Source organism: Haliaeetus albicilla, chromosome 2 (genome assembly GCF_947461875.1).
Source record: "Haliaeetus albicilla chromosome 2, bHalAlb1.1, whole genome shotgun sequence".
NCBI lineage: Eukaryota > Metazoa > Chordata > Aves > Accipitriformes > Accipitridae > Haliaeetus > Haliaeetus albicilla.
In genome coordinates, this window is record NC_091484.1 from 5,668,861 (window position 1) to 5,685,239 (window position 16,379).

General features: G+C 39.9%; 1 protein-coding gene across 1 annotated transcript; it reads right to left on the reverse strand.

Moving 5' to 3' along the window:
• Nucleotides 1–1,379: 1,379 nt before the first annotated feature.
• CDH26 (cadherin 26) lies at nt 1,380–15,721 on the reverse strand. The gene is made up of 15 exons (XM_069798853.1): nt 14,435–15,721; nt 14,228–14,350; nt 13,591–13,752; nt 12,263–12,410; nt 11,430–11,596; nt 11,130–11,258; nt 9,310–9,495; nt 8,878–9,146; nt 8,119–8,261; nt 7,637–7,870; nt 6,872–7,099; nt 5,578–5,702; nt 5,089–5,163; nt 3,967–4,050; nt 1,380–3,246 (listed from the first exon to the last, which is right to left on the reverse strand). Exons 1-15 carry the CDS (start codon nt 14,567–14,569, stop codon nt 3,037–3,039), a joined length of 2,418 nt encoding a protein of 805 aa, XP_069654954.1. The 5' UTR covers nt 14,570–15,721; the 3' UTR covers nt 1,380–3,036.
• Nucleotides 15,722–16,379: the final 658 nt, after the last annotated feature.

Sequence of the window (16,379 nt, forward strand, 5' to 3'; positions counted from 1 at the left end):
TTACTGACTACCTACCTGCAACAGTGTTTTTAAACATGTGATTGATGCAAGTATATGAAGTAGGTGAGCAATGCTCCGATTTATGCCTCATTTTCACTACTTACTAATCATTGTGTCTCATGAAAGCCTCTAATTAAACCTTTTTGATTGTAGTAATTTAGTAGTGGAGGTATATCTCATCAGCCTAGGCCTTTCTTCTGCCAAACTCCACTAAATGTTCCTGGTGTCTCAAGCAGATGTTTCTAGTTTCTAAGACAATGGGAGATTAATAAACTAATTTAGGTTTCCTTCAGCCCCATTTGAGAAGAAAAAGCAACTCAAACATTATGCACAGATGGAGAAAGAAGTAATTTTCATAGGGAGCTGAGACACAGACCTACAACACTAGACTTTCTGGATCCTCTGTTGAGTTTTGCTGTTGTCCAGACACCCCCAGTTGATGCATGACAGATATTGTCCATATTTTGGCAGCAGAAATTGTAATAACTTTCAGCAGTTTGAGTGGTTATTTAAGTGTTTGTCATTCCTACATAAAAGTACTCATTCCTATTAAAAGGCACATAGCGAGGTGTAAAATGTTAGAACAATCATTCAAACGAACTGAACACCTCATTATGCACTTACATGGTATATACAGCTACCATAGTTAGATAAAAAGATCAACGAACAATGTGATCATTAACAGGAGTTCAAGTGTCACATCACTAAATTTGTGACTGCAAATGCTTAGTGAGAAAAAGGAGGAATATTTTTTGCCCAGGTAATTGCATAAATGACAGGGCTTGACAGGAATTATGAATACAATGATACTTCAATGATTACACTGTAAAAGGGGATTCTGAAAATCTAGATCCATTCTGCAAGTCTCTTTTTGATTATGGGAACTGACAGGATTTCTGTGCATCAGTCCCTTATCTGTAAAATAAAGGCTTTAATTATTTGTTACTTCCATCACTGTTTGCTCCAAGACTGTATATACTAGAGATTTTGTACTGTTTTGATACGACCAAAGCAGAGTGCATATTCCTCAGGTCTGGTCAAAAGGAATGGCGTAAAAAGCTGCTGCAATGGTCAACATTATTGGTGAAAGGCAAGATACACATGGAGCACAATTGATAAATGCCATTCCTTTGTTTGCTGCAAGCTCTCTGTGTGACTGTGGTCAATGGAGGAGCTCTTTCAGCCTAAATTTCTGCTCTTTAAAGTGTAAACACTACATCTTTACCTCACAATGATGCTGGGAAGCTGTATTAGCTTAGTGTGTATAAATCTTCGAAACCCTTTGAAGGCACTGAAATAATGAATGTTACTAGCCATATAGGCACATTGTATATGATTGTAAGAACCTCCAGTGAACATTCTGATTTGCTATACCACAGCTTTTCATTAAAACAGTTCTTTTTTTTCCATGCAAGAGACAGACAACTTTTTCTGGCATTAGCAGCTGTGGGTCTGATCACGTTTAATGTTTTGGTGTTGGTAAGCATAGTGTGCTATAGACCCAACACAAGTTTACACAAACAGTAAACACACAGAATACTTTCATAATCTTGCATAATTTTCAGAAGAAATAGAAAAACACAGCATAATTCTAATCTGACCAATACGGTTATAGTTTGCAATAAAAAAAGTCATCTTGGTTATTAGCAGTGCTGTTAAATCACTGGCCTCACTTGAAGTCTCCTATCTGGAGTTATAAGTTAAGGACAGTTTACCGGAGTAGTGATTTATTGTGTAAACAGATCTTGCTGCTGGCCTTTAGGAAAACTTAGCTGCCTACCACTCAGCCAGATTCTTTAATCACGCTTGACTGAAGTTTCCAGCCTTGAATTATCAGTTAATAACATCTGAGCAAAAGCATAATTTGTTGTTTAAGTAAACTTTAAAACAGAAGAACGGTGCCTTAGATACTAGACTTAGTGCTTGCCTCAGGGAAAGCAATTTTTTTTTAGCACAGAATTGTAATAGAACAGAAGTAAGATTTGTGACTAATTCCACCTCTTATTGAATGTATAACTTACCTAATGGCAAAGTACTTTCTTCTGAGCTATTCTTTCCTCATTCATGTATTGTAACACCAATAGCCATCATGCTATAACTGAGCATAGGTCAACTGTACACATTCAGACATGTACAAACCACAACGTTTAAAAATAAAGTATCTGTGGTTTCCACATAAGGAAATTTGATACCATACTTTCTTTATTATTTCGTCTGTCTTATCAGTGGTGCTTGAGGAAACCCATGAATTTCCTCATCATGGTCACTTGTAGCTAATTTAGAGAAGGTAGTTATTTGAATGAAAGGAATAACCATACCTTGTCCTCTGTCAACAATTTCTTAGCATTTAGAGTATTGTTTACAATAGTGTAATAATACTGACAGACACCAGATGCCAGCATAAGCATGCAAGCACTACAGTGCCTGTTTTACACTAGAAGGCAAAGATGGTGCAGATCTCTCAGGTCATTATGCGGTTACAGTCACACTAAGAGTAGAAGTGCACTTTCTTTTCGATGTTTCACTGAAAACATATAGAAAATAGAAAAGAAAGTCATATAGAAATAAAAGATCTGATCATCAAGTCAGATCCACATGGCACCGTACTAAAGTTAATCTTGGATTTACTGGAGAAAGGACTGTATATCACTGGCCTAGCTGGTAACTGCCTTCTCTGTTCAAAACTGGCTTATTTCCATATGGAACTTTGACTGGAATTTCTAGCCTAGTAGATCTGTTTTTTTCCCTTTGCATAGTAAATTGAGGATCCTTAATATCAGATGGTCTATTTGCATAAGTCTGCACAGAATATGCCAAAATCACTCCATCATCTCTGCACAGTAGTGTGGACCTTCCAGACACGTCACATTCTTGGCTGCAGGCATGCAGTGCAGGCAGGAAGAATAAAAGGCCAGGTACTCATGGTTCAAACACACCGCAACACTTTCAAGTGCAGATGGTTCTTTTTTTCTGAATTTGTCAGTGCTTCTGCCAGAAGCCTTTGCAACACCATAAAGTAGTCACAGCCTTCTGAAATTAATTGAGTGATGGAAATCGCTTCTGACAGATTCCTTCCAGAGCAGAAAACTTTGGTCCCAGAGTGTCCAAAAAATCAACAGGCAAGTCCTCACTGCCAATGGAGACAGAGCAGAAGGAGTTACTTCGCTCTAGTTCTCCTTCCTCAGCATATCTGCAAGGTTCATCGATGGCCCCGTAATCTTCCAGTGTGTTTTGGAAATATAGTTTCTAAAGAAGGGAAGAAACAATGCAAATCATCATGGAAGATCCTACTGCCCTTTTGGAAATTAAAGGAATTCATAGTATGCAAATTAGGCAGGTAAGCCAGGAGATTACAATGATGAGTATGAGTCTTTCGCTGAAAAGGAAAAGTTTTACTGAAACTCTCAGCTGCATAAGCACGACAGCCTGAACTTCCCCTAGAGTACAAATGAGACAGAAAAGAGCATTTGATCTGTCCTGGACCAGACAGCTATCAAGTAAACATGACTGCGTGGAGGCATGCAGTCTGGCCCAAGGAGGCATGGAGGACAGGCCAGTCAATATGCAGTGGCCAGACAGGACATGGCAAAAGGAACGAGGATTTCCTTGATAGCATGGAAGTGAAAGAGCAGGCAACCAAACTTTAACTCTGCACAGCAACAGAAAGCATTTTAGCCCCACCTGAGCGTCTTGAAGGATTTGTCACAGGTGATAGACCCCAGCCTTGCAGTAACTGCTGGGTGACCAGCCAGAGGCAACAAGAAGTCTAGGAGACAAGGCATTTTCAACAAGGAAGAGTCTTGAATGTTTCCCCATCAAATATATCCCTTGCCTTCAACTGTAATGCTTCTTAGATGTGGGCTGAGACAGTAGCTGAAGCCATAGTAGCTTTCCAGTTTTGCAAGCCTTTTTTCCTATTCTTACATGCCAACTTGACAAAGGAGGGATTCAACATTCATTTCTTACCTGACCCAGTATTTTGTCCACTGTCTGTGTGATGCAATCAAGGTGTCTTACTTGGAATGTCTCGTAACTAGTGCTTTGGCCATCCTGGAAGACAGACATAGTATCTCAGGTTTGACCACCATAAAGTCACCTACTAACATTTCTTTCTGATACAAATAATTCCAATTATCTTTCTCCGTTACATCCATTTCTCTTGTGCTGTCTCCTCCGGTTACATTGCAGCTTTTTCTGTTCAGGGACTGTTTCTTCTTATCAGTACATGCTCCATGTGTACATGCAGTCACCAACTGTAGACTTTCTTAATAATCTCCAGTAATTAAATATGTTTCTTCCTCTAAATGTATTGGATTCCTTTTCATTAATGGCACCAAACATGACCTCAGAACTTTATAAAATCTACCCACACAGGTAATCCTAGCTCCTAACTATGGTCTTAAGGATTGTGGAACTGGGTTCTCACATGCATAAAAAGACTATTTTACATTTTCTTTGCCTATTGTAAGACAGAGATTGTTCTTAGAGTCTCTTGGTGATCACTACATACTTATGAACAGAACACATGGCAGTCACCTACTGATGTAGACCAGAATTTTGTTCAGGCATTCTTTACAATAAAAATAGACATCTGCTAGAGAATGCAGTACAAAAATCCACAGAACAAATTCAAAAGCCTTCAAACCCCCAGAAGTACATCTTCTGGTCATAAAAATACTCATAAATCCTGTCCACACTTTTATGATATGTTAAGTAGAAGATGTTGACCAGCATGTTTTGGTAGGTATCTGAATAATGATGGTTCCATTTCAGTTATGCCAAGAACTGAATAAAATCTTGTGCATATCAATTCAGGTACTGTGATAAGAATTTTGGGAGAAATTAAACTTCCAGATATTTAGAACAATAACTAATGAAAAGAAGTGCCAGTCTCAAAAGCTGTTAGAAAAACATAAGTTGTCAACAGTATTTTAAATACCAGTTGAGTCTCCAACAAGTGACACTTATTTTCTAATTGAAGTATATTGCATTATTCTTCCCACTATTATTAATACCAAATCTCATTCTTGGGATTACCAATTTCTGTGGTATAAAAAAGGGTATTTACATAAGGAAACAGGCAGTTACCTCAGCAATCACTTCTTTTTCAGCCTCCACAGACACAGGTGGTAGAGCAGCATGATCTGTAACATCCAGCTTAGCCTGCATACAGGGAGAGGGATGGTATTAATAAGAAACTGAACTGGCCTGTGAAGTATGACACTTTTGCAGACTATTCCCTTTTTCACTTTCATTTACTTCTTTGTTGAAAACACTAGTATGTGCAGCGTAACAAGAGATGATGTGCCTCCTCATCTGTTAGATTCATCAGTAGGATGAGACACCTGGGAAGGTCCTGCTGATACTGAGAAATGGTAGAAGTGATAATAGTCTGTCCCCAGAGTAGCATTATCCAGTCCATGCAGAACACCACTCCCCAGATATGCTTAATGGCAAAAAAAAGCTTTATTTTGCTCAATACAAAAACCAGAGGAAATGTAATAAAAGAGATTACTAGTACCAGATTCAGCCACACAACACTGGTGGGGTAATTGGAATATATGCTTTTGCACTTACTTGAGATAAACACATTCTGCTCTCTTCATTATAGTTTATTAAAGTCTGTTCACCTCCTTGAGCTGGAACAATGGCTTTGCTTTTAGATCCCAGCATGTTAAACCGGCAAAGTAGAATACTGGAAACTGTTGAAACAAGAAAGGGAATGGTGAAATGGGCATTGTGAATAGATCTGTATGGCTCAATACAGTGGGTTGGTGAGGTACCCAGCCTAGTTCCAAAGGAGCTAACTTGGAAACCTCCAGCAATGTAGTTGTGCAGACACAATGCTGGGCCTGGAGCGGTTAGCCTGCTTTAGAAAGCCAAGCTGTTATCTCCACAGAGCACTGCACTGAGCAGGCAGACATACAAGATCACTCACAAGTAACCAGAGGAATAGTGGTCAGATAATCTATTAATTTTTGCTTCAGATAAACAATCAGTAGTTCATCTCTTCAGCAGTAACCAACATGAGCTGTTACAGAGGAAGCAGCTTTATAACAAGCAATTACTGAGTAGTGTAACCCTATGGAAGAAATTAATAACTTCCAGTTATCCAGTACATGGTTAATGTCAAAGTGAAGTATTCTATTTCATTCAATGCAATCAAGAATATTTACTTTGTTGCACTAGAGTTCAGCTTAACAACACGTTTACATTTGCCAGTCATCTTGTAGCCATAATATAATCATGATTTTCACAAGTAACAAGCTGAAAAATTCCACCTGTTAACAGTACATTGCTGTTTTTTCAGTTTAGATATTTTCTTTTTTCCTAGGTTACATACTTGTATTTATTGTTGTTCATACAATAGTATTCCATGCATCTATGTTATCTTCCCTTTTTCACTTCTCTATAATACAGTCCTCACCTCTTCACATCCCAAGCATGAGTGCAGGTAAGTTTCACTGGTCTTTCTAGTGTCTTTTACCCTGTGTTGTCAGCCTTGGATACCACCTTCCTCTGCATTACACATTGTATCATAGTGCTTAGTAATTTGAAAGTTTTCTTGGCTATCGAAAAAAAGGTCTCTTCGGTTACTAGATGGAACTGGCAACATCTTGTGTTGGAAAACTAAGGTCTTCCTAAAATTTGAAGAGAGAACGGGTCATGGACCATGACATATGGATGGAAGCGCCATGAAGAGTGCAAGTGTTAACTGCTTGCCCCTTGACTACTCTCTAACACATTAAGGCCAATGGCCTTTCTTGTTAAGGCTGCTAGATTTTAGCACACGTTCATGAACTGCAATTGCAATGAGATCCAATGGGCAGATGACAGGTAACTTGCACGTGTAAGTTAGGAGGTTACTTACCCAGTAGTAATAAGAAAGCCATCAGTATTATTGCAATGGCACCACCTCCAAATCTCACTGCTGCTTGTGGAAGTGGTGAATCTTTACATGTATGTCCATCTGGGCAAAAGCAGAGCCTAACATGCTGATTCTGCCTTGTAGAAAATCCTTGCCTGTCCTGAATAATGACGGGCACCAAGTAGCTACCTTGTGGAATGCTTCTTAGCATTAAAAGTTCAACTGACTCCCCTAAAAAAGAAGACAAGCAAATTATTTCAAGACTCATAGAAAGAAGTGTGATATTCTACAGTCCCTTCTATTGATAATCAAGGGGAAACTCGTTTGCACCCCAATTACAAATACTTTCTCCAGCCTTAATGCACCATAGTAAATAGGACAAAATGACATCCCACTTTATGACCTTGCTGAGCCTTCTGGGCAAAGAGATCTGTCCCAGTCTTGCTGCATTCTGGCACAGACGCACTGAAAACACCTAGAATTCATTAGGCAGTTAATCAAATGCAGAAGTGGTTCCTCAGCTGTCTTATCCCCCTTTCTGCAATCTGAGCACATCACTTCTGGTCCTGCCCTCAGCAGAGGTGAAGAACAATGTAACTTTTTTTCAAATTGCAGTAACTTTATATTTTGAAAGCTGTCCTTACACTTCCCTTCAGTTTCATTGAGACTAATCAGTAACAAACCATGAAGGTAACAGACAGTGAAATAACTAGAGGGCACACAACTCACAATAAACTTCTCATGAAGGACATGAAAGGAAGAGCTCACCAAAGTTCCTTCCTAATTTCCAGTTATGCTTCACATCTTCAGAGTCCTCAGCCAGCTCAAATGTAAATGGCCCAGAATGTGAATGGACTGGAGCAGACTTAGCTTTCATAATGAGAGGCATCCCTTCTTTTTTGTCACACACATCTAAAGAAGGAGCCACTAATGTTGGCATATGATCATTAATGTCAGACAAGTAAAGCAGGATGGTGCCAGTACCAGTCTGTGGTGGAATACCTAGACAGGAGCAAAAGAAACAGAAAAACACTCACAACTGGGTTGTGAGTCCATTGGCACAAAGCCTGTCCACTGGCAGGATCTCAGGTTTATCCTACTAGTCACACATAACAAGTTTTAAACCTTAGAGTGTTCTGCATTACTACTCTCCACTTAGATCCTTAGTCTTGCTATCATTTTATATCTAACATGCACCTCATCTCAAACAGTCCAAATACTGCTTGACTATGTTTTGACTGGCTACATACCATGATCAATAGCATGAACAATAATGGTGTACAGGCTGTTGTTCACATGAGGGGATTCTTGATCAAATTCTTTTGCCACAGTAAGAACTCCAGAATTCTCATCCACCCTCAGCCAACCATCTGGGTCATGGGCTAGTTCATATCTTTAAAAGAAAGGTAAAAGTTACAAGTTACAATCTTGAATGGATTTTGAAGAATAGAAAATTGCTACTGCATCTTTCTTTGTCCTTTTGAGCTCTGTAGGTATTTTTACTTGTTAGTGATGCTTACTTTTGTTAACTCTATGACAAGCTGTGTGTTTTAACACAGCCAGCCAACAGTTTCCCATACAAGTCCCCATACCTTGAACAGGCCCATCAAAACTGTTCCTAGGGGCTAAGAAAGTATCTAATTTCCACGACAGATTATCATTCCTACAGCCAAACATACCTTAGTCCTTTCTATGGCAACAAAATTTTGTCATCAAAAGTAAAATATAAATAATGCAACCTCGTTTTAGGCAAAACTGTTTTGAAAACAGCAGAAATATTGAGCAACCAAGAACTGACTGCACCTTTAAATTGTATCTTACAGAGCCCGTTATGGGGATCTGCAGTATCATCAATAGTAAACCTGCACCTCTAATGTATATGTTCATATAACTGTAAATATATATGTGGATGTGTATTCATATATGTACATATACCAAATTAAACTCAAAAGCATCTTCATATTCCTAACCTATTTCTTATTCTTAGAGTTAGAAGCATCTCCACTTACTTTATCTTATTTGGCACATCATCTGGATATGTGGCAGGATACCTTCTAAATACTCTCCCAGGCTTCATTGAATCTTCTCTTTGGACAATAAGTGTAGGAGGATGAAACCTAGGAGCATGTTGTAACTCTAAGACCTTGATGTTCACAGTTGTACTCGTGGATTCTAGGCCTGAGATCATCACAGTGCCGTTTTTACACAAAAAGAAAGGTTCTTCATTTGATACAGAAATGACAAGTCTCATCTCAGAGTCATCTTCATAGCTGAGAGGCTGAAAACCCCAGACAAAAGTCTGATTAGCAGTTATAACCTTTGGTTTGGCAGTCACATCTATATACCTGGAACTCAGCTAAGATGCTCAGCTATCAGTCTTGTAATCAGACTGCCCATGCTACACATTGCCATGCTGTAGCTCATCTATTACTGCTCCTTACCTTGATAACACTCAAAATGCCTTCATTTGTGTCTGGATCCGTCTCAATGGTGAACTGTTCCTTCTCATTGCCTTTCATTACTCTGTATTTTGCTCTCCAAGCCGGAGTGTTGGGAGAGTCTTTATCTTCCACTTGGAGCTGTAATACAGCTGGATGTTCTTGACCTGCTGAAACCTGTAGCTGGTACTGGGAGGGGAAAGGAAAGAAATAAGGACTATTTCTATTCTCCAAGAGGAAGAAGCTTGTTAGACAGTTCTGAGCCAGACCTCCACCACCAGACCATGTGGAACTGCGTTCTGCACACACTGTCATTGTCTGCAGTGGTTCATGCGTCCCCACTCACTGACAGAGAACCCCTATGGGAGTTACAGAACTAACTTTCCTCCAACACATTCCCACTGACTTCATAAAGAACTTATTACTAAACCTGATCTTCATCTAAAACCAGGAGACTAGTTGTCTCTCCTACTACTGACTATAGTAATAGGCCCATAAATGCCACTAGGGCTTTTCATCCAGGATTGTCTTCTGCCATGTAGAAGAGATTGGTGCATACAGGCTTAGACCAGAACTAGTCTGCGGATTTTACATGCCTGACTTTGTATAAAGCAAGTATGTGTGAGATTTTAGGTAATTTCTTCACAGTGGTTTAAGTTTTTGATGGTGCAATGTAGCCACCAGCATGCCTAACCAGCACTCCAAAGACAGGCTAAGAAATGCCAATTAAATCACCTAAGGCAGAAATACGTCTTAAAACATGAGATGGTAATAAAATGCAATTTGTTTGTGTTTATTTTCCTCATGTAAGTTGGTCCCTGGTTGAGATCCGAAAATTCAGACTCTTGCCTTCTAATATGTAAACAATACTGTTCTTGCATCACAGCTTTTAAAAATGCTGTGAAGAATAATACATGTACTCAGAGGGAACAAATCACAGCTGTGAGAAGGCTCAGAATTTTACTAGACTGGAGTTAATGATAATGAAGCACAGATTTCCTGTATAAACCTGTTTTGGCAGATTATCTATTATCTGTGGCTTTTGCTTTACCCATTAAATTGTCTTTATCTCAACCCACCAGTTTTCTCATCTTTACCTTTCCAATTCTCTCCCACGCCCCACTGCAGGGGAGTGAGCCAGCGGCTGTGTGGTGTTTAGCTGCCAGTCAGGGTTAAACCACAACAGTGTGTCAACATGCAAATTACAAAAACAGTCTTTCTGGGACCTGAGCTATTAATGGGACCAGGGCCTGAAAATGGATTGCTCTTATCTGAATTAAGTGTAGCTGTCTACCCATTCACAGTTTTTAACTCCTCAGAGCCCTCTTCCTGCCAGCAAGCTCAATCGCTCCCATTCATACAGCAAATGCTCTACAAGCAGCCTCACAGAATATGACAGCAGAAGCATTGCTACCACACCTGACTGCCCCATTAAGATGTACTGAGTTTGCAGGCAGGCAGGTTTAGGGCCGTTGAGGTCTTCACGGATCAAAACTAGGATCTTTCAGGAGTAGATTGTAATCAGCACCTTAGCTTCTCAGATGTTAGAATAAGCTAGTCTGTCAGCATCCTTACGCTAATAGTGAGATGAAAACCTTCTAGTGCTGTACACAGAAAAAGTTTATCACTGTCAATAGTCAAGCATTCTCTTACTGTCCACATTTTTAAGACATATTTCTTCTAACACATAAAGCTCATTTGCACATGTTTTGGCCTGATTCTGCATCTGAGGGTTCCCATTTCCACTGCTGAGTGTATTTAGCAGTTTGAGGGACTGAACTATATTTAGAAAGGCTCAGTAAAGTTATAATGTTTTTCCTTACATTATCGCTAGTAAATACAGGGAGGTGGTTGTTTGCATCTTCAACCACTACATTCACTGTTGCAGTAGATGACAGCTGGGGTGTTCCATGGTCACTGGCTTTAATCAGAAATTTGAAAGAGTTGGCACTCTGAAAAACAGAAGAAAGGAAGCTCCAAACTCAGTTCAGAAGCGGTTCCTGTATTTTGCCAGTCGCAGCTACAAAGCTGGATGTGAGGCTGTCCTTTCCCTTATACCTAGTTAAGGTGTAGTGAACATGTATCACGCATTAAATTATAAGAAGCTGCCATATGTACATCACCTTATAATCCAGGCATCCTGACAGAAGTATTGATCCTGTGGTAGGATCAATATTAAACATGAATCCGTCTGGAAGGGGCATTCGCATACTTAGAGAATAGGACACCTGAGAATTCACAGTGCCGTCTTCATCTTTGTCCAAGGCAGTAACTTGGAAAACTGGCTCATCTAGGATGAAGAATTGAGACATTAACAGAAGTGTTTAGTCTCAACATGGAGTTTCTCAGGCCTGTCTGCAGGCTCTTGAACACACAAGTCCTAAGAAAATCTTTAGCTTCTCCTGTGGCTATGGTTATCCCTGCAAAGACTCTGGCCACCACCTCATTTGGGTGGCAAATCTGCCTAAAGTACCGTTAGACGATAGTGTTACTACAATTCTGAATTTACTTTATCAAAAACATTCACTATTTATGCCACAGCTCTCAGCCAGCTCCTGAGGAGTGGGCACCATGCCCACGTGTCTGCACACCCAGATGAAGTCTTATTTCTAAAACAGTGTGTCTGACCACCTTCTGTGAAGCAGTGTGCATGTGCAGGTTCCAGATCCACAGTTCAGATTAGTCTGCTAAAGTCTTGGCTTGTAGTTAAGAAATATCTTAGGAGTTTTTCCAGAATGTCTCCAATATTATGCTAATGTACATTGAGGTTAATCAGACAAGAAGTCAAGAGGTAGGAAACAGTCCTTCACAGGAAATAGTCCCTAAACCCATAAGTGTTTAAGTAAAAGCCAGGGAGAAGAACAAATGTAGTAAGGAAGGAAAAAGAAAGACAATGGAATTAAAAGAGAGCGGTCATACACAAACCAGTAGTGTCCCTTGTTTGGATGGCACTTACCTTTATTGTGGTTCTCTCTTATTGTAATGCTGTATTCCTCCTTGAGAAACTCAGGTGCGTTGTCATTAATATCTTTAACCTTTATCTTGAAAAATAAAGGGTTGTCCAATGGTTCACCAGTTTTTCTATACACAATATCAAAACGTATCTAAATGAGTAGCAACACAGATATCAGAATGGAATGAATGGTATCATTTAGACATCAGAATGGAACAAAAAAGTTTCAATTTTGATGCTTCTTCAGTCATATTTGGCTATCATTTGGCTTTGAGTTGCATCACTAAGTCATTATTTCAGCTTTCAAAGGTAGTAGATTGATAATGGTCATCCTGTGCATTAAACAATACTTTAGAAAAAATCAGTACCTGGATCTGGATTATTTGAAATGACTGCCTAATATAAAATACATAAATATCTTTGGGGCCACACAAAAGAATGCTTTCACATATGCTTCCCAATTCTAAAGTATTTTTTGAAGTAGTACATTCAGTTTTCTCTAGCTGTATTTCTTTGATGTTTTGGCTCCATATCCATGAATGTGCAGGGGATTCAATTCTGAATGCTGAATTCTCCTTTGCTACACTTATTTCTGCTTTAAAACCAAGCCCAGAGTGCCTGCCACAGAAGAGCCATGTGCCCAGTGAGGGGGAATAGAAAGCTCCCAAAAATTTATCTTTTCATTATGGAAGGCAAGACCTTGCACAGAAAGCCACATGGAACAGTAACTATCAATTGGGTACAGTTAATCCACAGAGACACAAATAGAAATCATCACAGAATAAACACAAGGAGACCACAACTGAAGATTTTTAGCAAGAGGAAAACAAACCCACACTCACATATTTCATTCATACACTTGTTATCACATTTCTTTCATTACACTTACTGCTTATGAGCACTTTTCTGCTTCTTAAGGAGAAACATATGCTTACTCTTACGTAAAGTTACAGTAATACAGTATTATCTATTTTTTTGTAATGCATAACTATTTGCTTCCATTCTCTTGATTATAGGAGTTCTTGAGTTTTTTCATTTTTTAGATTATGATCAAGGGTAATACCAAAAAGACAAAAGAAAAAAAGTGTATAGATATTTGTGGAAATCCAAACATGCCACAAAGATTTATAATGAATAGTGATGTGGAAGTTACCTATGGGTCTCTGCTGAGACAATCATCTTAGCATTTACTTAGAGGTTCAAAATAAGGAGATCATAAAAATAAACACTTAAAATTCTTATAGGTGTGTCTCATTCTTGCGAAGCATTTAGCCATGAGAAAGCAATTAATATTTGCAAACAGTTTTAAGAATTTTTTTAAAGTGCATTACCTGAAAAGTTGGGGTCTTCTCTCTGTCAATGCTACGATGCACATACACATGTCCATTTGCATCATCTTCTATAGAAAACAGTCCAAGCTCTGGAGATTCATCTACTCCAGGTCCACTGATTAAATATTTTACTGATGTATTAAATGATTTGTTATTGAACAGCTTTTGAAAAGAGAAGTAGCACAATGCAGTGTGAGTAGGGAAGACGAAACAGAAATAAAAAGACTTCAGACCAATTCTCTTCCTGCCCACCTTCTTTTTGCAGATGGGGCCTTGCTTGCAGGCTTGGTCTCAGCCAACTCAACAGCTTTCTGGGTTGCAGCATCACAACTCTCTGCACAATGTGCAGGTACACAGCTCTGTGCAATGACTCTCTCACCTCTCCTACTCTATAGTCTTCTTTCCCCCGAGTGTGCCTACAGCTGCCCATAGAAAGGAGCAGTATATCCCCCACACCACAAAATTCTACCCAACTCTGTGTAAATAAGACAACTTTGAACAAGTAAGTTTTTTAAAAAGTTGCTGTTTGATGCACAATTCTTGACCTCTCCTACCTTTGGTATTTTATTTTACAATCTGTTGTGATGAGTACTTTACTGAGTTTCAGGAAGAATTTTTAGTAAAAGGTTGTTTGTACCTGTCCAGCATATTTTGGGAATGGTCCTTTGTCCTCCTCTTGAACGTCAATGGTGGTGATAACCCAGGTCCTTTTTGTACGCTGTAGAGGACGTAGACTGTCTAACTGATAAGAATCTATCCACTATTGGATAAAGAAGTGTATTTAGTGTTACAGTTTACATATTAACAGTTGTATATCTGTTATTACATAATATTGACAACAAACCTGAATACTCTTCTTTCGGATGGCTTGTCTTAAACTGAAATTTTCAATTTCATGAGAAAAACTGTTGGCAGCAGTAATCTTGTGGAAAAAAAAAAAGATGATTATTGGAAGTGTGGTTAACTGGAAACCATTCATATGCTGTCTAGGAGCAATTTGTCTTCACAGAAACATATTGATCCAGTTCTGACAGCATTGCATTAAATTGTATCTAACCCTGGAAACTCCACAAATATCATCCATCTTATTCCAAATGAATTTGCATGAGAGCTTGGATACTGGTTTCCCTGGTCAGGTGATGCCAGTCCCAGAAACATGCAGACACTGCATCTAACAGTCCCTGGTATTATCTCTATGGCTTTTCTCAAACCAAGTATCTCCAATTTTTAAAACATTCACCTCTGTCTCTCTGTGTCTAGTGCTTCTTTAGAAGTTGTCTCGTATTGACAGGACATAAACGTACTACTGGAAAAAAGTTAAGTATGGGGAATATTTCAGGTTCTCAGAGACTCTGTTATGTGCCTCTTAAGTGTTCCAAACATAGCTGATTTACCAGAAGATGAACACTGGCCCAAAGTCTCTAATCCCGATGCGTAAAATAAATTGTTGAGAATGGTAAGTGCACCCTAATTGGCAGGATTTGCCCTTTTATGAGTACAGGCTTCCTGCACTAGCTTCCAACACTGCTTTTTACTTGAAATCTTTCACCGCAAAGGAGTATGAGAGTACTCAAATTACACTATTGCTGTTAGCTCACAGGTAACTTGTACACATTCCTCCTAGTTCTCACCGCTTTTGTTGGAAAGCTTGAGGTTTTATGACCCATTCCATCAAATGTTTCCAGTGGCATTTAAACTATGAAACAGAGCTCCTCCTGCTTGGGCAAAGGTCGGGACTTTACCCTATGACCTTTTTCTGAAGAAAGAAAATAAAGTTGCCAAGGTTATAAACTTGTGAAGCAATCGTTGTTCACCAGTAATGCCTTGGAGCTACTCTGTAAAGCTGTTGCATAACCCAAGGAAAAACCTCTGTGATGTAAAAACAGCAAGCAAGGCTTTAACCTGGCATTTGTACGTAGTATTTATTAGCTTTGTTCCATGTTCAGCTCTGCTGGACCTCCTGAACAAGCTGCTTTCCCGTTTGTGTATGGGTAGCCCCTTTTCATTATATTGGAAGCTTTGTGTATTTTATGGCTTCCACACTCCTCCATGTGCACCAGGTGCACAGCAACGGCTCAGGCTATTGCTGCACCCATTCCAGCCATGGGCACTGCTGAACCCAGTTCAGGACCACGAACCCCCCCAGAAACATTCGTGGAAATGCCCCTGAATTACTGTGGGGCGTCATTAATCCAGCAAGGTCAACACTAGGCACCAGTGTGCTCTGCCAGGCGTGAACGCCCTGCTATCCCTAGCAGGAGGAGCGGAGGAAAACCCCTTCCCGGAGACCTGAGCCCGGTATCCAGGGACGGAGGAGCCATCCCTCCTTGGAGATGAGAAGACAAACGATGCCCACTCCGTACGGCTGGAGCCGGGAGGGGAGCTCCATGCCCGCAGCCCCCGCAGCCCACTTACCTGCAGGAGAAACAGCACGGCCAGTAGCTCCATGGGATGTGGGACGTGGAGCCTGGGAAGGTCCCACCAGGAGCTCGGGGCAGTGGCAGCAGTCCCCGCACTCAGTTGCAGCTGAGCTTTTTCCCTGGGAGTTTGTACGGCGGCTTATTGCTGGCCCAGTTTTTTTCACGAAGTACTTACTTACCTGTGGTTTCACTGGCATTTGAGCTGTCCCAGAAGACAAGGAAGTATTTCTGCCTCGTCACACAAAATTAAAAAAAATGAACTGTTGATTCTGTAATACTGAAATGACTGAGCAAAGCTCAGTCCTCCTTTAGTGGTTTTCTCAGTCGGTTGGCAACCGCCACATCCGGTATTGCGCAAAAGAAGGGTGC